General features: G+C 32.6%; 1 protein-coding gene across 1 annotated transcript in view; it reads left to right on the plus strand.

Annotated features, from left to right (window-relative positions):
• Positions 1-27440, plus strand: part of LOC114337852 (protein still life, isoform SIF type 1) — a 160618-nt gene that overhangs the window by 40240 nt on the left and 92938 nt on the right. The window contains exon 2 of the mRNA XM_050656121.1: positions 24452-24633. Coding sequence (XP_050512078.1) covers positions 24452-24633 — 182 coding nt within the window. The remainder of the gene's footprint in view (positions 1-24451; positions 24634-27440) is intronic.

The raw sequence follows: 27440 nt of genomic DNA on the forward strand, positions 1-27440 counted from the left end.
GAATCTAAACCTAAATTTACCAACAACAGGAACATGATCTGATGATACGTCAGCACCGGGGTAACCCTTAACCGATAGGCATCCATTACGGAATCTCTTGTTCACCATTATGTAGTCAATTTGATTCCGTATTACGTTTCCTGGTTGATCTTGCGGGGAGATCCAGGTGTACAAGCGTCTTGGTGGTAGTTGCAGACACGTAGTAGCAGACACGTCTAGCGGTGTATAACCGTTGATTGAGGTATGTATAACTCATATCTGCGAAAATTCGAATTTTTAAGTTATAGGCCTCATTTATGATACACTCGGGTGCAAAATTAACCGGACACCTTAAAAATTGGTAATTTTTGATGTCTCGCAATTCCTAAACCTGTTGTCCGATTTAAGTGATTTTTTAATATGTTATAGCCTTATTCTTTAATAATACTGTTTTAATAATATTGTTACTAAACAGGTAAATTTTCATTGTATACGAGGTGTACCAATGACACTGTGTTTTTTTCTTAAACTTCGCATCACCCTGTGGAATATTCTAGCATTTACAAAATACTGAAATTGAAATCTAACTATAGCCTCATGTTTTCTGAACATTTTGTTTTTTGATTCATTCGCGTACATTGGACCATAAAAAAGTTAGGTAATTTAACAACTAGCCATGTTTTTCATCAATACAGTGTCTTTTTAAATAAGTATGGCAACCTTTAAAGGGTAATTCTGCATGAAAAAATAATGACAGTTTGCTTTATAAACGGTATGTCCGCAAATGCTTCGTTTCTGAGATAGGGGGTGTTGAAATTTTTCTGACAAACTGATGACTTTTTTATTGCTTTAAAACCGGTTGAGATATGCAAATGAAATTTGGTGGGTTTTAAGATGTAGTTATTGCACATTTTTTGACATACGACTAAGAATTTAGTATTCACCATTGGCGCCGCGCATACGGGTAATATGACAGCTCATATTACCCGTATGCGCGCCAATGGTGAATATTAAATTCTAACTTATATGTCAAAAGTTGTATAATAACTACGTCTTAAAACCCACCAAATTTCATTTGCTTATCTCAACCGGTTTTAAAGCAATAAATAAAAAATTGTCAGTTTATAAGAAAAATTTCAACACCCTCTATCTTAGAAATTAAGCATTTGCGGACATAGGTTTATAAAGCAAACTGACATTATTTTTTCATGTAGAATAACTCCATAAAGTTTGCCGTGCTTATTTAAAAACATACTGTTTTGATAAAAAACATGGCTAGCTGTTAAAGTACCTAACTTTTTAACAGTCCAACATAAGCGAATGACTCAAAAACAGAATGTTGAGAAAACATGAGGCTATAGTTGGGTTTAAATTTGACTGTTTTGTAAATGTTAGAATACTCCACAGGGCGATGCGAAATTTGAGAAAAAAACACAGTTTCATTGGTACACCCGGTATACAATGAAAATTTACCTATTTAGCAACAATATTATTAGAACGATATTGTTGAAGAATAAGGCTATAACATATTAAAAAATCACTCAAATCAGACAACAGGTTTAGGAATTGCGAGACATAAAAAATTACCAATTTTTAAGGTGTCCGGTTAATTTTGCACCCGAGTGTACCTCAAGTATGATTTAATCCATTTCCTATGGAAAAACAACATTTTTCAAGCGCACTAAATTCTATAATACCTTCGGATATTATACTTGACATCAAGTGCATCAGACACTACTTCTCAACACCTTTCAAACTCATGTTTAGTTATCAAAATTAGTTAAACCGTCTAGAAGTTATCGAGCTCCGAACTATAATCCACTGAACCATTATCGACGAAATAGTCTAGTGATTACGATTCTAAACTTGATTGGAAACTCCAATTTTAAGGTGTTTAATGTCGTAACCACTAGACCATTTCGGCGATAATGGTTTAGTTTATAACGATTAACGTGTAATCGATAAATATTACATTTAAGTTCCTACATTTAATTTTTTATAAAAAAAAACTTTAAAAAACTCCTGATACAAGAATAAAAAACCGCCAAACGCAGTAAAAATGAGTTCCCATGTTCGTTTATTATAAACAGAACAGCCTCCTCTTTTCATTTTGATACATTTGCTATCATTCGGTATGTCTCTTCTCATTTCCATTCGAAGGTTTAGTGTGAAAACGTCATATCTCATTAAATTACAATTTAACAAGAGAGGCAAAAAACTGATTTTCTGCACAATATAACCTAAAAACAAAAACTACCGTTACATATTTTAATTCGAGCACATTGAGACAAATATCTGATATTGGCCGAGAGCTGAAAATTGCCCAAATGAGCCCATACTTAAAAATAAAGTGCATATAATAAGTTTTCAAAGCGAATTTATTGGTTTATTCATGGTTCAAATACCTTCGTACCTGATATTTCTGTGTGGATCAAAGCATCCAGAATTGGTCATGGATATGGGAAAATTATTATGCTCAGCATGCAGTAAGTAAATACAAAGTAAACCTAAATATTTTAAATTGCATTAAAATAATCAGAAAACCAAAAAATATACATTTTTAATTTAAAATGCTTTAAATAACCCCCGATCTAAAAATTATTAAGTTTACTGTAGGAATTTTTTTTGCAGATTCCATGCGAAAAAAAATTCCAAATAGTCCAGCATTGCAAAACTGCTTTACACACTGGTAAAAAAAATAAATTAGAATCGGGAGAGAAAAAGCAAGATTCGATATCTAGGTGCTTAAAATCAACTAATCGGAAATCAAGTGAGCAAGAGACATTTAACCATGATTTGCCCGAAGCATTGTTAAGCTAAAATATATCTTTGTCCAAATTATAATCAAACGAAAATTTGAGAATGTTTCTTGGAAAATACTGCAAATGGAATATTCCAAGTGAAAAAAGCCTAAGAAGAAACGAGGTCGATTCTGTAGGTATATTCTGCGATACTGAGTAAAATAAACTTAGATATAGGAGACAATTCTTTTTATGTATGTGTGGATGAAACAATTGATTCTTCTGGACGTTACATCGCATATTTATTAATCGGATCTCTTTAAAATGGGCAAGCTTGTAAATAGTCCTGTCGCCAGGGGGGGTACAACGGCCTCCTTAATTCAGATGGAGTTACCCAAGTTTTTTTATTTATTTTGACCCGTAGAATACGAATTTTTTGGGTAACAGTTGATCCGGATATCGATAAGATTGTTATAGACAAAGAACTTGAGGAATTACATAACAGTGATTTCTCGCAAAACAAAACATCTTTTTGTATTTTTTGGGTCATTGTAGGCAAAAAATGCTCTGACAAGTTTTTTCGTAGGATGCATAGTTTTCGAGATAACCGCGGTTGAACTTTCAAAAAATCGAAAAATTGCAATTTTTGAACCCGAATAACTTTTGATTAAAAAATAAAGTAGCAATTCTGCTTACCGCATTTGAAAGTTTAAGTCGAATTATATCGGTTTTGATTATTTGCATTGCTAAAAATTTATTATTTTATTGGTAAACAAAGCTATAAACACCTAGTGCGTGAGTGATGTTTTCAATGATTTCTCATTTAAAATCTAACGAGTAGGTAGAGTAGCTACAAGTGCAAGCGAGGCAATTTCTACGTAGCATGCGTTAAAACGCATGTATTAGGCACGGTAAACACTATGTGTTTACAGCTTTGTTCAGCAGTAAAAAAATTAATTTTTAGCAATGCAAATAATCAAAACCGATATAATTTGACTTAAACTTTCAAATGCGGTAAGCAGAATTGCTACTTTATTTTTTAATCAAAAGTTATTCGGGTTCAAAAATTGCTATTTTTCGATTTTTTGAAAGTTCAACCGCGGTTATCTCGAAAACTATGCATTCTACGAAAAAACTTGAAGGAATATTTTTTGCTTAAAATGACCCAAAAAATACAAAAATATGTTTTGTTTTGCGAGAAATCGCTGTTATGTAATTCCTCAAGTTCTTTGTCTATAACAATCTTATCGACATCCGGATCAACTGTTACCCAAAAAAATCGTATTCTACGGGTCAAAATATATAAAAAAAACTTGGGTAAGTCCATCTGAATTAAGGAGGCCGTTGTACCCCCCCTGGCGACAGGACTAAAATCGCATTTAATTGCTTCAAAGAAGTTGAATAAAACCAACTCTCTAGGTAACAGTTTTAAGGTTTTTGCAAGACAGTATAGCATTTTTTTTTCTTCCTTTAGCTGTTGCCAACGAAAATTTTTTATTTTTCTTTCAGATGCTGCACCTTACATGGTTAAAGTAGGCAGCAATTTGAAAAATTTTTATCCTCGTTTAGTACATACAAATTGGCCAGCACATGGTTTAAATAGGGTCGCAGAAGAAATTAGAAATAAATTTCCTCTTTTTAATAATTTTATTTCAAATATGAACAACATATTTCTTAAGGCACCTATAAGGTATCAGTTGTATAAAGAACATTTGTCGAATCTTCCTCTTCCACCAAAACCTATTGTTACTGGATGAGAACTTGATTAGAGGTTGCAATGTTTTATGCAGAAATTTTTGCTGAATTGAAGCCAGTATATTCTTCCGAACCACTTATACTTTTTAAAGAATTGGTGAAAAATGAAATAGTACCACAGCAACTTTTATACTTAAAATATTATGTACATACATGCACAATGCATATTTGACACAAATAATACATGCATATACATGCATATTTGACATAAATAAATGCATATACATGCATATTTGACACAAGTTATATGCAGAATATGCGCATATATCTTCCTTTTCAGCCTGCATATTTGCCTGACTTTGGCTCTAGTAAATTGGAAATACAAATCTTAACTATGAAAAACACGTATATATCCTTGCAGTATATAGAGCCTTGGCCCAAGTAACTATGATAACCTCGTATATCTTGATATACGTGTTTTTCATCTAAAATGAGGTTATGTTTATGATTAATAACGAGGTTTTCATTTTTCATAGCTTATTGCACATTGCACACCTCCAAATACTAGGTTGATACAGTACAAATCTTTTGATTTAAGGTTCATAAAATGTTTCTATATGCCGGACTACCTTTTATTGTTCACAAAAAACATTTCTCCAAGTCGAGTATCTTAAACAAGCTCTCCAAATTAAGTACCAAATTCTTGGTTATAAATATACGTGGTATTCACACTAAATCAAGAGAGCAATTCCGAGGCTGGCGTGAATTTGTTGACATGTCTAAAAACACAGCTTTTCAGGGCATTGATTTTAATTTTTGACAATTAGGTGTAAAAAAGATTATTAACTTTTTTTTAGTTTAGTGTCGTAAATATAAGTAATTTTAGTCGATTTTTCCAAATCTAAAAAAAAAGTGGCATTTCCTTTGGTTATTTTTATAGAAATCCGACTTGTCACATTGTTCACCTAGTACTTGTCAACTTATTCACCATAAGCAAATTACTCTGATTCAAATAAATCTGATGAAATAGAGTAACTTTACATCCAAATAAAACATGCCCTTCAGTTTGGAATATTTATTTCAGAAACTAACAGGAAGGAAACATAAAATAGAATGTAATTACAATAAAAAAAGAGTCTTCTTTGTCAAATACAAATAAAATGAAAAACAATAATCGTTTTTGTTATTATTCAATGCTCTCTTCATCTGCATTGTCATTATCGACATCATGTGGATCTCTTTCGTCAATATCGGGATCTGTTGATTTGGTTTCAGTTGTTTTTATATTTGAATATAAGTCGTGGAACAACGGATCTATAAGATGCAAAATATCCAGAAGATCTTTTTTCTTTTCTTTGCTTATTGGTAAAGGTTCTTTCGTTATTACGTTTAAGTGAAAGGAGTGTGTAGGTTTTCCTCTTTTTTGAAAGTAAGACAATTATAGGGGGTTTTATCTTCGATATTATCTTTAAAATGAATTTCGCCAACGGATTTTTGATACTGCATTTAACTAGTTGCCATAAAAACTTGTCTCCAGTCACATCCTTTTTTCTAATTGTGAAAGGTCCTTTTCTTAAGCCAAGCTCAGCAAAGTTATAAAAATCGTTTAAACTCATATGAACAACTTTAAATGGGTTTTTTTTTATCTTGCATGAACTAACCAGTTGAACGCAATCATGAAGGTGGTTCATTTCATTTGTTTTTTTTTTAGTTTTCTCAATAAGATGATCAGAGTCACATTCCATGTAACTATGACCACTATGGAGAAATTTGAAATAACATCATTTGAATAACATAATGAGAAATAACATCATTGCCACGATGTTATTTTATTCTGCCCACCGCAAGTATCTGAAAAGAATGTAATTTCTTTGACAACTGGTGGAAGATAATTTAAACAAAATTGCCACAGACAGCATGCGATTTGATTTGCACCACCTGCTCCAATTGTCTCATCCCACCTGTAACACATAGCTTCATCCGTTGCCATGTCGTGAATTGTTAAATTAAAGGTCCAAAGCTGCCTCTTGTAAAAGGTAAATTGAGGTTTGTAAAAGTTGTATGGGTAGACACTGTTGTGGGTCAAACGCACAAGCCCGAAACGAGGAATCTTCTTGAGCTCTTGCTTTACTGCCGCGTTTTGCAGAATATGCCTTTTAAGTCTGCAAATGATGCTCAGCTAATTGAATTTTTAAATCTCCATTTTCCTCAGCTAACTTCATCTGCATCGTTATCATATCACACGTATGACAAGTGTCTTTTGATGGTTTTTTAAAAGACAGTTTTAAGTCGTGAAAACAATTTGAGTACAGTTTTAAAGAAACCAGCTGTAAGCATGTTTCTTTATACAGTCGAACCCACTTAATGGAATAGCCTTCGTGCCAAGCAAAAGTATTCTTATAACTGAGATATTCTAATAACCGATCATTTGTGGCTAGTAGAAACGTTTCGGGACCGTAAATTTCTATTTCTTTAAGCCTATATGCAATCAACGCTATAACCATAACATACGACATACATTTTCCACTAAGAATGTAAACTGACCTTCACTAAAAGTTCAGGTTAAACTGGAGTTGAACTCGATATGAGAAATTGGCCCTTAGATGGTATAAAATTTTTTAAAAAACATTTCCAAAAACGACTGTTCTATTAATAGTATCGTATGTCAGTTCTCGAAAAACTTCTTCCTGAAACGTGTACTACTAAACCTAATATTGTAAAAAAACTACACAGCACCTGCTAGAGAAAATTAAAATAAGGAATGCAGATGGAAGAATTACGCGAAAACGATGCTAAATTTGTTGGAGCAAAAAAATAAGGAAAGACTCTGCTTACCATTGTATTTAATGTGCTGATCAGCCAGGTTTGTGTATTGGAAAATGTTTAGCAGAATTCCACAAGAGGTAATGTTTTTGCACAAACATATTTTCAACGAAAACTTTTCGTTTATAAATTTGCAAAAGTCTGTGTGTTATTGCGTTGCCGCTCCTGCAATACTTAGAGCAGGTGTATCGATGGATTCTTATGTAGTTTTGCCTTCTGAATCCAAATCTGAAAACGGCATTTTGATATATCTAACCGTCTTCGAGATAATCGACCTCAAAGTCTAAAATGTGACGTCACAATCCGGTTATCTCCTACAGACGCACTTAACGTCAGCTCAAATGGTTGATTAGGAAGTAGGCTACTTTTTTTTTAAATCTCGATTTGCCAAGCATAGGTTATTTACATTTGAGTTTGACACTTCGTGAATGTCAAACTAAATTTTAAATTAAGTATTAATAAAACATCAATGACATTTGATAGTGAATTTAATTAGATATTATATAAAATAAATAAGATGTTCAAAAATACAATTTGAGTATAAATATTTTAAAAGCAATAATTTATTAACAGTTTTAAAAAGGTTTATACCAGTATAAATACAGCCTCCCCTTTATGATAAATGGACTGTTCCATTTGCTATAAAATTAAAATATTATGTATACCTAGTCGTTCCCTAAACTCGACAACTGGATAGTGATTGTAGAAGGTAATTTTTTTGTTTTTTGAGAATTTTGCCGAAATTAGCAAAATTACTAATTATTTAGTAATAATTATTAACTATTTAGAAATTATTTTTTTGTCGAATTGGCAAAATTATTGACTAAAATCACTAGCCAGTATTGTGTCTGTGTACATCCTTCTAATGGAAAAAAATATTTGAAGATTTTTCTCAAATTATGGATACCAAGAACATTTTCATTTATAACTCTTTTATTTTTAATTTGACAAATAAAAGTTATTCTTCATAAAAAGCTCTTCTTGTTCTAAGATTTATGATGCAACCGTGTCCCAAAAGTAGGGGAACGGTCGAATATTTCGCGAACTAAACATCGGATGGAAAACTGAAAAATACGTGTTCAATCATTTTCAAAAATCTATCCAATGACACCAAACACCAACTCCCACTACACCCCCTGGAGGTGGGGTGGAAGGTAACTTTAAAATCTTAAATGGAAACCCCTAGTTTTGCTTGCAGATTTGCATTCGTTACGTAAAAGTAAGCAACTTTTATGCAAGACATTTTTTCGAACTGTGGATAGATGGCGCTATAATTGGGAAAAACGATTTATCCTGATACCATAGGTAAATTATAGAGACGGTCTAATATCTCGAGAAATACACTTCCAAATATGAAACCAAAAAACAGGTTTTTAATATTTTTCGAAAACCTATCGACAAACACTAAACATGACCCTCCAACCCACCCCCTGGAGGTGGGGTGGGGGTAACTTTAAAATCTTAAATAGCAACCCCCACTTTTTTTTGCAGATTCGAATTCGTCATGAAAAACTAAGCAACATTTATTCGAAACATTTTTTAAAAATGCTGATAGATGGCGCTAATAAATCGTATTTTTCCAATTAAAGCGCCATCTATCAACAATTCTAAAAAATGTTTCGAATAAATATTGCTTAGTTTTTCATGACAAATCCGAATCTGTAATAAAAAGTGGGGGTTACTATTTAATATTTTAAAGTTACCCCCACCCCACCTCCAGGGGGGTGGGTTGGAGGGTCATGTTTAGTGTTATTCGATAGGTTTTCGAAAAATATTAAAAAATTTGTTTGGTTTCTCATTTGGAAGTGTATTTCTCGAGATATTAGACCGTTTCTATAATTTACCCATGGTATCAGGATAAATGGTTTTTCCCAATTATAGCGCCATCTATCCACAGTTCGAAAAAATGTCTTGAATAAAAGTTGCTTACTTTTACGTAACGAATCCAAATCTGCAAGAAAATCTAGGGATTTCCATTTGAGATTTTAAAGTTACCCCCACCCCACCTCCAGGGGGTGTAGTGGAGGTTGGTGTTTGATGTCATTGGATAGATTGTTGAAAATTATTGAACACGTATTTTTCAGTTTATCGATCCGATGTTCAGTTCGCGAAATATTCGACCGTTCCACTACTTTTGGGACACCTTGTATAAAATTTTATTAATTTTATACGAGGTATATAAAAAAATATGAATTTCGATCAAGAGTAAACTACCTTTATAGTTCATAACATTTAAATTAGAATGATATAATTGCACATTAAAACGTAATTATTAATTCTAAACTACTTTTCATAATAGAAATTTTCCATATTATGAATTAAAATACGTAAATATACAAAGTTTTCGTTATGACAATGCTCGCATTTGCATCTTGTTATTTATATATTTTATAAATATGTTTTAAGTTTTTCTTTTCTATGTTCATCAATTTTATTTAAATCAATTTTATTTAATCCTATTAGTTTTTTTATATTACGATCAACTGTATATGCAACATTGAAAAATAGGCACAGTCATGTCTACACAAAAAGAAGAAGAAGTATATGCAATAATGAACTATTATTATCTATGAAGCACCGTTGCGTCATGAGCACACTAGATCAATGTTCGGTCTGTCGTGCTGATCACGCACCGGTGCGTCACACAAAAATTACTGAATTGCTTGTTTAATTTTAACATTTAACTCTTATAATAAGACACATTAATAACAATGCAGAACAAAAACTTCAAAAATATGTATCAGGCCGACAGGAAAGTTACTAGTATTATAACAACACTGAACGTGTTAAGTGTAAGTCATAGTTAAAGTAAAGTTGGTAATAATTTAGAAAAGTAAAAATTTATTGTTATTGGTTGTTATATACAATATTTGTTGTACCTATTTGGATCTATCTAATTTACCATACAAAATTGCATTTGGACGCCCTTGTTTCCCTTCGAATAGACCCTAAAGTAACGACGAAAATTTATTTTTCGCCCTTCTACATCACCCTGAAAATTTAATATCGATAGAATATTCACTATTCACTGCCTAAGGCTACAGATATTACTCATCCCAGTCGAATTTTAGCAAAGAGATGTTCAGATAGATCTGCCAAGATTTGAATACCGTTTCAGGTGTATGTGTATAGGTGTATGTATGTAGGAAGTAACCGTATACATTTCTGGAAATTTTATTGGAACATTCGGTTTATGTGTGGGTGCAGATTCTCCAATAGATCTTGTCTTTTACATAACGAGGTGGGCTGAATGAAATACTGATGCAAATTTCATTTCTTTATTTTGCCAATAATGTTTGTTATCTATTCTGTGGATATTGAGCGGTATACATTTTATCCAAATAAGCCATTCAGATAACACAGAGATCCTACATAAAATACCAATTTCGCATATTTTAATGTATTACAATATTTTATCACCCTTGTAACGTAGCGTAGGCGCCATTAAAATGTAAACGAATGCAGTAATTGACATTAACAATATGAAATATATCTATGTATATTTGTAAAAAAATACTTTTAATCAATAGATTTAAAATAAAGTTATATTAAAAAAATGGTGCAGTAGGCGGTATAGTAAACTAGCGCGAAGCTTCATACATTTTTTTTTATTTACAATTTGTTTCAACCACAAAGGGTTATTAGCAATGAACTGTATTGACATCAAATTACAAAGTTTATATTAAATTTGGTTAATGAGACTTAAACAATCTTTAAATGTATTTGGTAACTGTTAATGTTGTCGTTCTATAACGTAGAGGGGACAGTCTATTATTATACGGAGTGTCCCAAAAGTAGTGGAACGGTCGAATATTTCGCGAACTAAACATCGGATCGAAAAACTGAAAAATATGTGTTCAATCATTTTCAAAAATCTATCCAACGACATTAAACACCAACCCCCACTACACCCCCTGGAGGTGGGGTGGGGGGTAACTTTAAAATCTCAAATGGAAACCCCTAGTTTTTCTTGCAGATTGGGATTCGTTACGTAAAAGTAAGCAACTTTTATTCAAGACATTTCTTCAAACTGTGGACAGATGGCGCTATAATTGGGAAAAACGATTTATCCTGTTACCATAGGTAAATTATAGAAACGGTCTAATATCTCGAGAAATACACTTCCAAATGAGAAACTAAAAAAGAGGTTTTTAATATTTTTTGAAAACCTATCGATAAACACCAAACATGACCCTCCAACCCACCCACTGGATGTGGGGTGGAGGGTAACTTTAAAATCCTAAATAGCAACCCCCACTTTTTATTACAGATTCGGATTTGTCATTAAAAATTAAGCAACATTTATTCGAAACATTTTTTAGAATTGTTGATAGATGGCGCTTTAATTGGAAAACTACGATTTATTAGCGCCATCTATCAGCAATTTAAAAAAATATTTCGAATAAATGTTGCTTAATTTTCATGACGAAATCGAATCTGCAATAAAAAGTGGGGGTTGCTATTTAAGATTTTAAATTTGCCCCCCACCCCACCTCCAGAGGGTGGGTTGGAGGGTCATGTTGGCGTTTATCGATAGGTTTTCGAAGAATATTAAAAACCTCTATTTTAGTTTCTCATTTGGAAGTGTATTTCTCGAGATATTAGACAGTTTCTATAATTAACCTATGGTATCAGGATAAATCGTTTTTTCCAATTATAGCGCCATCTATCCACAGTTCGAAAAAATGTCTTGAATAAAAGTTGCTTACTTTTACGTAACGAATTAAAATCTGCAAGAAAAACTAGGGGTTTCTATTTGAGATTTTAAAGGGTTTCTACACCTCCAGGGGGTGTAGTGGGGGTTGGTGTTTGGTGTCATTGGATAGATTTTTGAAAATGATTGAACACGTATTTTTCAGTTTTTCGATCCGATGTTTAGTTCGCGAAATATTCGACCGTTCCACTACTTTTGGGACACCCTATATATTGCACTGTTAGTTCACTATTACACATAACACATCGCAGGGGCTTCTTTCTTTAATATAAAGTCGTGGGTGATCTTCGTATGACCAAGTCGCAATCTGGACATGAGCACTTGGTCTCGTCTCTTAGTAGGATGTTTCGACGGAAATACACTTTGTTTGATTATTCTTAATGTAGAGTTTGATTTGTTCCAATTTGTTTGCCATTTTGTCATGATCTTGTTGTTAAAATATTGCTTTGGATCAGTATGAACGTAAGTAGTTATGATGTCTGTTAATGGATGCTCACTCGCATTTTTTGCTAATATGTCAGCTTTATCGTTTTCATTTATCTTGCAATGTGAAGGTACAAAGAGGAACTGAACTAATCTTTGATTTTGTTGGCATATCAAGATTTTCGCCTTAATTAAAAGCAGGACAGGATGTTTGGAGTATACTTGCTTTAAGGCTGTTAATGCACTTAGGGACTCGCTAATGATTATTGAGAATTTGATGTCATGTGTGTTAACAAACGTTAATGACTGGAGGATAGCAAAGAGTTCAGCTGAGAATATAGAGGATTGGGAAGGGAGCTGGTAGGAACTGTTATAGTTATCTGTTGTGAAAGCTGCTCCTACTCCATGCGCAGATCTGGATGCATCGGTAAAAATATGGATGTGCTCATTAAAACCATTTAATACAGTAAAACCTGTGTTAACGGCCACCTGTCAAAACCGGCCACCTGAACTAGCCGGTCAGTTTCAAAGTTCCCCAAAACAAAATTTGTGGACTACAAAACCTGGTATTAGCGGCCACCTTTTTATATCGGCCAATACTGTCATTTTTAGTGACCGTTATTGACAGGTTTTACTGTATCTCTAATAATTTCTGATTGGAGATTTTTGCTAATGTGTCACATTTCTTGAATGCAGACAGGTTTGTATTACAATCAGGGAGAGCAATTGTCCATGGTAGCATGCTTTGGCTGATTTTAAAAATATTGTAAGTGGGTGGAATTATTGTGTCTAAAGCTTCATACATTGTTTTCTCTATTTTTAAATTTTAAATAATTATTTTTTAAATTGAATAAAATAAATAAATTACTTATTTATTATTTTTTATTTTACAATTTCTTTCAATCATGGTTTAACAAAGTTTATTTACTTTAACAATAATTATTTTTTTAAACAAAACTTAAAAAATTACTCTGATACATTCAAGTATACAGTACGTACAATATAGATACCGTTGCACGTCATTATCTACGTCAGAGATCTAAGTTGACATTGTTGCCCAATTACAAAAAATTTTGAATTTATTTAAATCAAATATATCACATAATTTTTGCAGACGTACAACAAAACAAATTAATATTCAATGTAAATAAATAAAAACATTTGAAACAGAAAACAAGAATTAAGTTATAATCTTACGCTAAACTAAATAATAAAAACAATAAATATAATAAAACAAATACCTATACATAGTAAAGAATAAAAACAAATCTGAAGTGTCATCACCGCAACTGTCAAATAAATGTTACCAATTTATGCCAAAATGTCACCTTTGTTCCATCGAAGTAGAGTGTAATCCGAACAAGTGTACTTTATAAAAACGCTTTATATTCCACTTATATATAAATTAAATGACACAAGTTATGGTATATTTCTTTAATTTTACATTAATAGAAATCTTCAAATGTTATTTGGCTAAAATATATCAGTGGCTATAATTCCAGTATACTTGGCTAATCGATTCCAAAAAGGGACAGGTATACGACTCAAATATTTTGTGTTGGCATCATGTGACGTCACTTGCTATCAGGCGGATGACGTGTAAGGGTATTTATACTGTACGAACCATCGATATTTTGTGGTGTCTGCTTTTGTTACTTGACTATCATTTAAATAAACTGGAGGACAAGTTTCACATCGTATTGTGATGTGAATGTTACATGGCACGATTTTGTTTCATTTGCATTGCTTTTTCATGTTTTAGGCCATTTTTGAATTTTGTTCGGATTAATTTGCAATCATTGGGACACTCTTTGATGTTTTACATGTGATGAAAAAACAGCAACGTCATCAAAATATCTAGTAACTATGGTTAATCTGGTATGGTCCTTTTCATAGGCATTTTTCAGTGCGTCACAAATGATAGAAAAAAGGTAAGTCCGTGATAATGCACATTTAGAACATTTATTCTAACATGACATTTTAGTTAAATCTGACAGTTGTCACAATTTATTTGCAATTTGGCATAAAAACAAATCAATTGTGTTTATTGCATTTATAAAATGGTATTTTCTTTGATTTGTATAGTCTTATAAATTGTACAGATTATATTCGTAGATATATTATATTTTCCGTAAATATTTTTCCCATTATAGCGCCATCTATCGAGAACTAGAATAAATGTTATAAATGTCTGTTATCACGGACGTGCCTTTTTTTCTGTCACATACAATTTAATGCGTTAGAAAGAAATCGAAAAACTGTGACGCACTGAAAGATGCCTATGAGAAAAATATTAGTTGATAAGTTAGCAGTAAAAACAAATAAGAAACAGGTAACGCTACCTTGGAGCACAGCAGACAGGTACTAGTACACTTTATAAGACCAAAAATAATCGTTTTTTTCAAGAATTTTTTTCTCAGTACATTTATTAAAAATTAACATAAAACTGTTTACATATTAATATCTAACTCTTAGAGAGTACAAAAACATATCTTTTATCATTTATGCACGTACACTAATATTGTAGAGGGCGCAAAAGTCGAGGCCTCGAAAAATGACGGCGGACAGTTAATATCAGGAATGGGATATCTAAAACAAAATAATCGTACTGCATTTGAAAATGGAAGGTTTCTTACGTGACAATTTACCACAATTTTACCAAAAAATAAAAAATAAATATTTTTAACCATGAAAACCTGCAGAAAAACGGACGATTTTTTTACAAAATTTTTTAAAATTTTCGTAAAATCTTTTTTGCGGAATTTGTTACTAACGATGGTAAATTGTCACGTAAGAAACCTTCCTTTTTCAAATTCCGTACGATTTTTTTGTTTCAGAGATCCCATTCCTGAGATTAACCGTCCGCAATCGCAACTACTTTTTTTCGAGGCCTCGACTTTGGCGCCCTCTACATTATTAGTGTACCTGCATAAATGAAAAAAGATATATTTTTGGCATTTTCTAAGAGCTAGATATTAATATGTAAAAGTTTTATCTTCTTCTTTACGTGCCATCTCCGCGCGACGAAGGTTGGCAATCATCATTGCTATTCTCACTTTTGACACTACAGCCCGAAAGAGTTCAGTTGAGCTGCATCCAAACCATTCTCTGAGATTTCTCAGCCAGGACATTTTTCTTCTACCTATGCTGCGCCTTCCTTGAATCTTTCTCTGCATAATTAATTTTAGGAGTTCATATTTGTCATCACGTGTTATATGACCCAAGTATTGAAGTTTTCTTATTTTGATGGAATCCAGTATCTCCCTGCTGTTCTGTATTCTCATAAGGAAAACGTTTTATGTTCATTTTTAATAAAGGTTCTAAGAAAAAAAATCTTCTAAAGTATACTAGTACCTTAAACTTGAATAGCTCAGACCGGGCTTTATGCTGTTTAACTACAAAATAACGGTCAAATATGTAGGACTTCAGGATTAGATAATAATGATGGAGAAGGTTTTTCTTTAGTAGTTTATATAGCACTTCGGTTTTCCAAAACTCGTTGAAAGCTTCACTGATATCCCAAAAAGACTGCTTTACAGTAAGTACCTCCTGCACTCCAGGTCATCATTTTTCTGTTAACAAGCAATAAACTTGTTAAATGGTTCCATATCTACTACACAAACCAAATTGATGTTGTGGGATTAAGTTCCGCTCTATGATTATCGGCTTCAATCATTTTATGAGAAGATTTTCAAATAATTTAAGCATCATTAGATTACATTGATTACATTAGATTGCCTGTAGAATGACAACCCAAATGACACATTTTTCGGGTGTTAGTATCATGAGAATTTCCGCAACTTGAAATTGGTTAGAGAAATTATTTTAAAACAGTGAATGCAACATCAATGAAAAAACTGGAACCGTTCGAGTTATGGGTGTAGAAAAATTCTGAAAAATCATGGATATACCAGAGAATTTAGAAAAAAAATAAATCTATTTTTAAATACAGCACCTAGCAAGGTGCAGCTTTTTGCATTGTGTTCAGGATGACGTCAGGGAAAAAGGCTACTATAGAAAGATGGGTGGAAACGCATTATTGCACTTTAGAGTGCACAAATGCACCAAAAAATGCATAAATATACCAAACTCAGTATATTAAGGGCTAGATTTTGTTATTCAGGGGATGACAAGAAGATAAATCAATGCGTATGATGGTCTTGCATCCCTATCACTCACTGTGACGTAAAGCAGAAACAACTTTCCTGGCGCCAAGTTGAATTCTTTATTTGTGTTCATGTTCATTCGTGTTAATACAATAGTTATCTCTCACGTGTTGCTTCAAAACGTATTGAATGAGATTTTTGTTTATTAGTTTATGTAGTAAAAACGTTTATATTATATAGTTATATAAATTTTGTGTTGAAAACTTTAACTGTGTTAATATCACCTAATTTGTTTATCGATTGCAAGTTGCTCTCGGCTATCTGTACCTACTTTATAAAGAAGAATAATTTTTGTTTACCATGTATTTTTCAGTGGTAGGTTGTTTAAACAATAACAATAAAAATAGTAAAACTTTTTCGAAGTGTCGCTTTTTCTTGTTTCCTTGAGACAAACACGTACGTAAAGTGTGGGTCTCCAAGTGTTTTCAGCGAGACAAATTTAATGTAGATACCGCGAGAATATGCTCAAAACATTTTACAGAAACTGACTATTGTTTAAAAGAAAAACTATTGGGATTACCTGACAACAAGTGAAAGTTAAGAAATAATGCAATACCTTCTCTTCATTTAATAAAGACCCCAAGTGCTAAAACATCGATTGAAAATACACGCAAAAGAAAAATAGAGATAAGAAATGTATTAAAAAACATGTAAGTATTTTGATTTTATAACGACAGACAAAATGTTTCTATAGATACTAATGGCCATTTTAATAGAACTCTGAAATCGAACTAACACTTTATTTTTGATAGCTCCATAAGTAACTCATTTTGGATGTATTTTTTACTACGAATATGGTAATGAAATGTGTTCTTTATATATTTGACTTTTATTACAGAGAAAACACAAGTGAACTACAACCTGAAATGTCAAATGTGTTAGATCAGATTGCAAAACAAGGAGCAGAAGAAACTTGCGACACAAAATTTAAGGATATCGCTACTCAAACTGTAATGTAAGAGAAAAAACCTATTTTTAAAATCCACAAATTTACATAATACATATTTGTTATGATCTACTTAAAAATTATTTATTTCAGTGAAAACGACATAGTCAAAAAAGCCATGGAACAAATAAAGAATTTACAAACTGAAAATAAAAAATTGAAGGAACTTCTTAGTAGAGAGAAGGAGGAAAAAAGTACAGTTGAAAGAATTTTTACTAAAAGGCTGTTAAAAAATTAAAAACTAAAAAACAAATTGGATGAAATTAGAAAAACAGATTTGAAACTAAAAAACAAAGTGGTCAATTGAAGATATTGCTTCAGAAATTTCTTTGCCCGCTGCAGGGGCAAGGTCCTATCGTTTATTAAGAAAAAGAGGCTACCCCCTTCCAGCTGTAGGAACGTTAAGGCGATGGGATTACGGATGCTAACGATAAATCGTTTACTTGGGTAAATCACGTTTCTGAGGGTCGTTTACTAAAACCAACCCTGGAATTTGTGACTAAATATTTACTGGAACATATTTTTGGTACTTATAATAGCAGTATATTAAAAATTAGTAAACATTATCTGAAAAACCTATTAGAAGCCGCAAAACAAGTAAATCTCAGTGACGACGTAAAACTACTTTTATTTAGATGTATAATGTATTTTAAAATAAGGATGCTAAATAAAAATATTAAATATAATTATAATATCAGCAAAAGAAAAATCATAAAAATTGTCAAATAATATCATAAATAAATAAATAATAATAAATAATATTCATAAAGTCTGAAGTATGACACGCTTTTCGTTTATTTTTCAAATTATTTACGTTTTACCGGCTTTGTATAATATTTAATTTATGTCTTATAGCTTTATTTATTTTGTTTGTAATGTACACAATCAAATCGTACATTCATATATTTCTATAATTAATTTTACAAATTAATTATGCATTTTCAAACCACGTATTCACATAAAGTAACTACATAGTTATGAATTCTTAGTGCAACATATGGCATCAAGGGTTAACATACTCACCGTTAACAGTTCAAGTTTCGAGTTATTCATTTATAGTAATGAAACAGCGTTGCCATATGATTCATCGTCAAAATAAGATACACACAAGTTCCCTGGTTTAGTCTCGCAGTGATGTCATGCGCCAGTCGATTGAATTTAGAATTGCAAATGTGCATATCTTCCTGTCATAGTATCATGATTGAACACCAATACGTAATCAGAACCGACCGCCGAAGCACCTGGTGCACAGGGTTACTGCTAAGGAGCGTCATATGCAGTTTCGAAGGTGTTCGGCACCCAATTGACGCAAAACGATTACTCAGAGGTTTTTGGAATCGAAGAATATGAATACTTGTACATGGTCACTGCTGAGGCACGTTACCTTCTGAAGTTTCGAGTATTTTCGGCACTAAATTAATACAAGCAGATTACTAGATAAGTTTTTGGGGATGCTGAACACGAATATGTTAACAGAACCTATCCTCGGAGTAAATAGTACCCAGGATGACTGATAAGTACGATCCGTGCCGATAGACCTTATATCGTAAGACTATAGACATATAAGGCGAAAGTCCTAGCATGATTTGGCGGACTTATAACTTATAAATTATATTATCAATAACATTAAAAAATAAAAAAAGTAAATTGGTACGTTAAAGTCATAAACATAAATAGATTAAAGTATTAAGCAATTTAATATAATTTGACTTTCGGTAAAATATATATCCAGCAGGTAATTTGATTAGGTGTGTGTTACTAATTAAAAAAGTTTAATTGCTAAAGTTTGGATGAACTATGAAACTTGCCGCATGGAATAAATTAAAATTTGAACATTTCTATGACTAGCAAAGTAAGCTTAGGTGCTTTGCATACAAATTTACAAAACACCCGACATTTGCCAATTTTCGTGTTAAATAAAAAGTCTGTAGTTGACTTTATTATATGTATAATCAATAAAATATTTTTTTTTGGTTTATTAACAAAATTCTTGATATTCTACATCTCTCTATGCCCCTCTCATCTTGGATCTTTTTCTGCATAGTCAGTTGGAGCAATTAGTATATCTGTCCAAGTGTATTGTTGTTTATTTGGGTTTATATGACTGCGGACACTAAATCCATTCGCCATGTCCAAGTGTAATATGTACGAGATACTCCAATTATTAAATAACATTGTGAACCTTTTTTGATGAATCATACAGAACAGAACATACATGGTGATTCATTTAGAATGTCCAATCTCTGAGTTGTAGATTCTAGACCTTAAAATATTAAGATTTAACTCATATCATTTAGGTAAATCTCTCTCTCTTTTCAATATTGACCCCCCGGAGGGAGTGTAGTGGTCGACGTTGTCGTGTATTGTCCGTCTCCAAAGATCTCTGTCTCTGGTCATTTCTTTTAACTCATGCATAGGTCTTTTGCATGTTCCTGTAATCTGATCGATCCATCTTGTTGGGGATCTTCCTCGCGATCTTCGGCCTTCCACCTTTTCTTGTATAATGAGTCTTTCCATGTTTTCTGTATTTGCTCTCATAACATGTCCAAAGTATTTTAATTGTTGGAGATGGACTTTACTGGAGAGTCTTTGGCTAACTTTTATCTCTCTTACAATTGAATTATTTGTTCTATGGTCGGTCCAAGGAATTCGTAGCATTCGTCTCTAACAGAACATTTCAGTGGCGTCTATCTTTTTTCTTTCCGAATTTCTCAGGGTCCAAGATTCACATCCGTAGGTTAGTATTGGGAATATTAAGCAGTTGACCAAACTTATATTTAACGCTCTTGAAATTTGACAATTCTTCCATATTGTGGTCATTTTTGCTGTGGCGACTTTTGCTAGATCACATCTGCCTTTTATTTCTTCTTGTAGTGACCCTGTGTTTGTGATTAATGATCCCAGAAGTATGAGCTCACAACCTCAAACCGGTCAATTGTGGTTATGTGTAGATGATTGTTATGTAGTCTATCCACTATCATGATCTTTGTCTTTGATATGTTTAATTGCAGACCAAATATTTGACTTTCGTTTTCAACCAGTCGTATAAGATCAATCATCTCTGCTTGACCACGGTTCTTAGACATTACTACGGTTGCCTAAATCGACTAACCAATGAACATTAAGGGTGAGATTACGTCACGAGAGTTTACTGTCATTTGAATCGTAATATGATTTTTTTCGAATCCTGAGAAAACTAAGTATTTTAAAAAAATTTAAACGCAGGATGCAAGATTACATTATTACCGAGGGCGGAAAGCCCCTTAGAATAAACAAGCAGATTCTATTGAATGGAATATTTGAAATTAAATACACACTTCTCTTTTATTTTCAGCCCTGTAACTTATTAAAATAAACATTATAGAAGCTTTCAGGGACTTTCAGCCCTCGGTAATAATGTAGTCTTTCATTCTGAGTTTAAATTTTTCAAAATTATTTATTAGTTTTCTCAGGATTCGAAAAAAATGAATACAATTAAAACACATTGAGAATTTTGACATGCGTCAAAGTTTTGCATTAACTCAATGTAAAATTCTGAACTGTTGAATTCCAGCTTCCCTAATAATTATTTTACATAAAAAGACATTAGAAACTATTTGAAGAGGATTGAAATCTATATTGGAAATAAGTGTTAAAATTGGTCTACGTAATTAAACATATTCCAAAATTTTGTAAAAATGTAATACATTTTAGTTTTCAGCCCAAACTTAGGCCCCACACAATGCAATAATGTTCACATTTTTGAACTGTGAATATTTTTATTTTATCATCTATTGTTTAAAAAAAATACAGTTGATAAGATACCCTCAGTTGCGGAGAAAGGATTAATAATAAAGATTTTTTTATTCGGTCAATGGTGTGAGCACTGTGATTAAATAGTAACGTGTGGCCTTACTTTTACACGCATACCTATTGTGGCAAATGTATCATATTTTTCAAAATTTTGGAATGCATTTAAATCGTAGAACAATTTTAACTTTTGATTTTAATACAGATTTTAATTCTCTACAAGTATTCTCTCATGACTTTTGATGTAGAATAATTAGGGAAGCAGGAATTCAACAATTCAGAACTTTACATTGAGTTTCCTGTCTATGGCCCTTTTTACGATTCGCCACCCGGTATAAGATAAAATGTGTACTATTTGTCTTATTATTTCATAATAACACAAATAATACACATATATACACAATAACACACAACACACATTCGATGATAGAAAATAATTTAAAAATATGGGAATGTAAACTCTTGTGACGTAAAGTCAAAAAAATAAGTCTCCCCACCACCGTGGGACAAGACAACCGTAATAAAGTCTAATAACCGTGTGCTTGACTATTTGCAAGGAGGGATGTGTCATCTGCGAAATGTAGGTTGTTTAGTTTATGACCATTTATTAAGATGCCTTTTTCCCATCCTTCAAGTGCTCTTCTCATAATATGCTCTCCATATATATTGAATATTTGTGGGGATAGTATACATCCCTGTCTGACACCCCCTTCTGGATGAAATTCTTTTGAAAGTGTGTCAAGCACTTTAACTGATCCAGTAGTGTGTTCGCATAGTTCAGTTATAAACGAAATAAGGTGTTGGGGTACGCCTACTTCTTTTAGTATTCTCCATAAGTGTCTCCACTTGATCCTGTCGAACGCCTTACGATAATCTATAAAGCATATGTACAGTGGAATATTGAATTCCCTAGATTTTTCGATTATCTGTCTTATATTCAACACATGTTCTCGAGTACCTCTACCTTTGGTAAATCCAGTTTGCTCTTGTGGAATTTCCCTTTGAAGGAATGTTTTTAGTCTCTCATTGATTATATGTAGCATTATTTTACTGGCATGTGACATAAGAGAAATGGTTCTATAATTGTCGCATTTATGGAAGCTGCCTTTTTTATGAATTGTTGTTATTGTAGATTTTCTCCAGTCTTCAGGCTATTGTTTAGAATGCCATATTTGGTTACAGAGCAGATGAAGTAACTTTACGCCAGTTTCTTCTGTGGCTTTCAGCATTTCTGCTGTTCATCATATCTGGACCTGGTGCTTTATTATATTTGAGCTTAATGATCGTAAGTCTTATTTCATTTTCAAGTATATTAGGTTCTTCTTCTACCTCGTCAGAGATTTGGTTAACAGGTTCTTGGCGTTGATCATCTTTATATAGGTCCCTGCAATACGATCTCCATATCTCTGCTATATCTTCTCTGTTTGTTCTCAGAGTTCCAGTGTTGTCTTCAATGGCCCAAGTTCTGGCTTTGAAGTCTCTTGTTTACCCGCCATTGCACGCGCTATGAGGGAATCCCTCACCATATTTGTTTATAACCAATGAAATTGTGTAAACTAATACGATAACCTTAAGCATCCAGGAATGCCTTTAGCATGGTTCATAAGAGGGTATGAAAAAGTTATAGAATATTTCTGGCGTTCAGTGTGCTGTGTGATAGTTGAAAGAAGAGACATCCCTCTTCAAGTGAGGGAATTCCTCACTGCGCGTGCAATCACGGTGAAATCACGTTTCTGTGATCTCAAAGAAACTTTTAGGTTTTTATTTAATATTTAGGTAGGTTTAATTAAAATATTATTGTTTGGATTAGGTTAGGAACAGTGGCACACCGAGCGGGGGGCTTAGGGGTTAAAATCCCACCCAGAGCATATAGAAATATATATAAAAGAAAGTAGGAAAATGTAACTTATCTTTCACAAATAATACAAAAAACTTTCGGTGCCCAAGCTAACCCATCCTCCCCCCCCCCCCCAGAGGAAAATTCTAGGTGTGCCACTGGTTAAGAACCCATTTTTAAATTTACCTATTCTAATTGGGAAATAAGCCACAATTTAACTTAAAAAATTGATTTTATTGACGTTTCGAATTCCACCTCGGACGTCGTTATCAAAATACAAAATATTAATAGTTAATTACATATATACCACAAAGAAATAGCTTCAGAACAGTTGTTAATTTTAATTTGTCTTTTTAGTAAAATGAATTCGCGTAAAAAACGTTAATTTCTTCAGCGGCTTTCTGAAATTGAAAATTAAGAAAACTTGCTTTTGATCTACCTATGTATATTATTTTTACTTTTGTTTTGTTAAAATAATAAAAAAAAATGGTATACGAGACTTTCTATAATATGTGAGTACAACCCATTTTATATTTATACATGTTGACATTCATTCTTCCTCGAAATAAGTCGAACTTATGTAGGTGAGGGCGACGCTCATACGCGTGCAACCACGTCCGAATAGAAGACGCGTGTAACGGCGGGTTAAGTAGCGTATTTTTGTAAATAGATCTCTCGGCTGGTTATTCTGATCATGTCTTTCAATTTCTTTGCATATACTTTGATAGTGCAGTTTTTTATCTGCCTTGCATCTTCGTTTTATTTCTTTATTGAGGTTTCTTAAACTAGCTTTTTCCCTTTCACTACGCACAGCACTTTGACAAAGATTTCTTCTATTCTCAAATTTAGGTACATAAATGTGTTTTATAAAAAATTCAGAAAATTATTTATACCCAGTACTTTAAAACAATTTGAACTATCCTTGTCATACTTTGCAGAAAGTTTAGCTACTGTATATCCTACTAAATTATGATACAAAACCGTTTATGGCTACTACCAGAGGCAAAGACAGGGCACTTAATGGTTGACCCTTCCCAAATTATACCTTATTGCTATTTTACCGCAATTTTTCGATTCTCCAACACTATCTACGTAAATAATATACCCTTCATTCATAAGAACACAGTCATTAGTTTTCGAGATGTTTTAAGTTTAAAATGAATTCATTTTAAACTTTAAATATCTCGAATACCAATGTTTTATCGTTACGAATAATTCCATAGTTTCTCTGGATCCGTTAATTGTACTCCGGTGTACTTTATTCTAATAGTTATTAACTACTTATTTTTATTTAGTACTTTTTATATTTTATATTAAACAAGAATATTTTTTGTGTAGATTATGGGCAGAGGTATTTCACGTAGCAGCTGGAAGCGGCCAAGCAAAATGGCAGCAAGTAAGCGAAGATTTAGTACCAGTCAACATCACCTGCATCCAAGACTCTCCAGAATGCGTTTTTCACATCACAGCTTACAATTCACAAGTCGACAAAATCCTGGATGTGCGGCTGGTACAACCAGGTAAGATAAATAGTTTTGTATATAATATAATCGGTTCATAACGTTCTATGACGTCTTCCGGTTCCCATTTGTTATTGTTCTCTATCGTAACACATGTCTTCGTTCAAGCCTCTTACTTTAATTTCCCTATGAATTCCTTCTATTCACTTTTTCCTAGGTCTTCCTCTTTTCTGTCGTCCTTTTGGTGCCCGCCGTAGTACCTACTTGTTGATATCGTTGACTGTATGTACGATATATGGCCAAACCATTTTAGTTGCTTTGTTTTATGTCGTCAATTACACACTAAGTTTGACAATTTATAACTTTATTATTTGTGCTCCGATTTTTAAGATTCTTGCCTCAGTTTGTAGGTACAGACAGGGCCGCGCCGTCCATAAGGGCGGAGAGGGGCGGTGCCCCCCCCAGCGCCGAAGTAAAAAGGCGCCGGCAGGTGCCGAAAAAAAATTTGACAATACCGAAATTACCAGAAATTACCAGAAATATTAATAATATTGTATTATCTTGTGAAATTGAAAATTTACCAATCGTAGGTATATATAAAAATAGCAGTTATTACCCATTACTTTGATCCCCTAAGTGTAAGAACGGTTATTTCTTTCAAAGGCCAACGGAGCAAAATGAAAAAATTTTGACGCATGTCAAAATTTTCAATGTATTCATTTTTTTTCGAATCCTTAGAAAACTAATAAATATTTTTGAAAAATTTAAACGCAGAATGAAAGATTAGATTATTACCGAGGGCTGCAAATCCCTGAAATTTTTTATGTTTATTTTAATAAGTTACAGGGGTGAAAATAAAAGAAAAAATTTAGTGTAATCTTTAATTGCAAATATTTTATTCAAAAGAAACTTTTTATTTATTCTAAGGGACTTTCAGTCTCGGTAATAAGGTAGTCTTTCATTCTGCATTTAAATTTTTCAAAAATACTTATTAGTTTTCTCAGGATTTGAAAAAAATGAATACATTTAATACACATTAAAAATTTTGACATGATCAATGTTTTGCACTTTGCTCCGTTCCCCTTAAACTGAACTGTGTACTACTCCATTCACTCACGGTAAAATATTGCAAAAACCTCTGAATTTTAAAGAACCGCTTGGATTAACATGAAATTTGGCATACACATAGCTAACAAGTCAAAGAAGAAAATGATATTGTGTCGACGTGTGCTTTTGCCCTAGGGGAGTACTGCTCCTTCACGGGGGGAAATATATTTACGTTAAAAATAAGTCCGGAAGTGGATAAACTGACGAATTGTAAGTAACTATAAAGTTAAGTTGTTCGTCTATAAAGTTTTTATATTACGTAAGTCCATATCTACTTTTCGAGTTATTTGCGAGTGAATGTGTTCATTTTTCAACAAAATAACCACGTTTTTAGACAGTTTTTCGTCTTCCACCGCTTTTCACCGACAAATTACTCAAAAAGTAAGTATTTTAGCGAAATATATTCTTAGGAAAAATTTTGAAAAAAGACATTTTCTTAAAAATATCAATATATTTTTTTTATTTAAAACCAATTTTTTTTTTAAATAAGCACTTTTAAATGATGAAACTTTCAGATCATATAAATATACATAAGTGAAGTAAATTGTAAAGCTGTAACAACTAATTTCATTTGGGAGGCTAATTAAGCGGAGATTTTTACGATGTACTTTACTAAAAAAAGGGACCAACTTTATTTTATACGTTACCGACTTACTTTTGCTACTAGAATCTTTTTGAAAAAACAAAAATAAAGCTTTTTCTAAAGACTTTAAAAAAATTGTCATGATTTTTGCTCGAAAAGTGCTTAATTTTTTGGTTATTTTACGTTGAAATGTTCGATATCTAATTTGACGAATAAGAACCCACTTTACTCGAGCAACAACTCTTCCTCTACTAGATCTACTGACTTCATGCGTGCACAAGTTTTTTTAAATTTTTTTATAAGCTCGTTTTTGCTAGAAAATTTGTTTCAATAAAATACACACTTTTTGAGTTATTTGCGAAAAACGGTCTAAAACCGTAGTTTTTATGTTGAAAAATGAACGCAACTCATGCCCATGCGCAACATACTCACTCGCAAATAAATGGAAAAATATTGACTTAGTAGAAAAAACTGTATATTATTATGGAACAAAAGTTGCTTAGAATTAGTCAGTTTATCCACTTCCGGACTTAATTTTAACGTATATTTTTCAACTCCGACGACGCAATATCAATTTTTTTCTTTGTTATAAAATTGTATAAACGAAGCAGAGATCGACCACCAACGCGCTGGAGTGACGATGTAAAGAGAACTGCCGGGAACTGGATAGCTGGTAGCTCAAGATAGGGAGACATGGAGAAACTTAGAGGAGACCTATGTTCAGCAGTGACGATAACGGTTAGATTATGATGATGATGATGATACTTTCCTAACACATAAAAATAGTTTGTATTTATACCGTATAACGATCCACTAAGCTACAAAAAACTACTTAAAAAGGAAGGAGGAAAGGGGCGCCTAAAATTACTTGCCCCGGGGCGCTTGAAAGCCTTGGCGCGGTCCTGGGTACAGATATTGATATCGTTCAGTATTATTCCGGTAACAAAAAAAATTTGCTTGCATGGCATTGTACAGGGGTGAATGGAAGCGTTGTATTTTTTCCTAACTTAAAATTATGTGGCGAAATGGAATAGCTGTTTTTGTTTCATAGTCGTGTCATTATCCCGGAAGCATAACTAAAATTTTGGTTTTTGAATTATCCGAATATCTCTTTTCTTGTACGAGCTGTGCCATTTTTTGTAAATAAAAACACTGATTGACTCATAAAATAAAGGTT

Source organism: Diabrotica virgifera, chromosome 7 (assembly GCF_917563875.1).
Source record: "Diabrotica virgifera virgifera chromosome 7, PGI_DIABVI_V3a".
NCBI classification, from domain to species: domain Eukaryota; kingdom Metazoa; phylum Arthropoda; class Insecta; order Coleoptera; family Chrysomelidae; genus Diabrotica; species Diabrotica virgifera.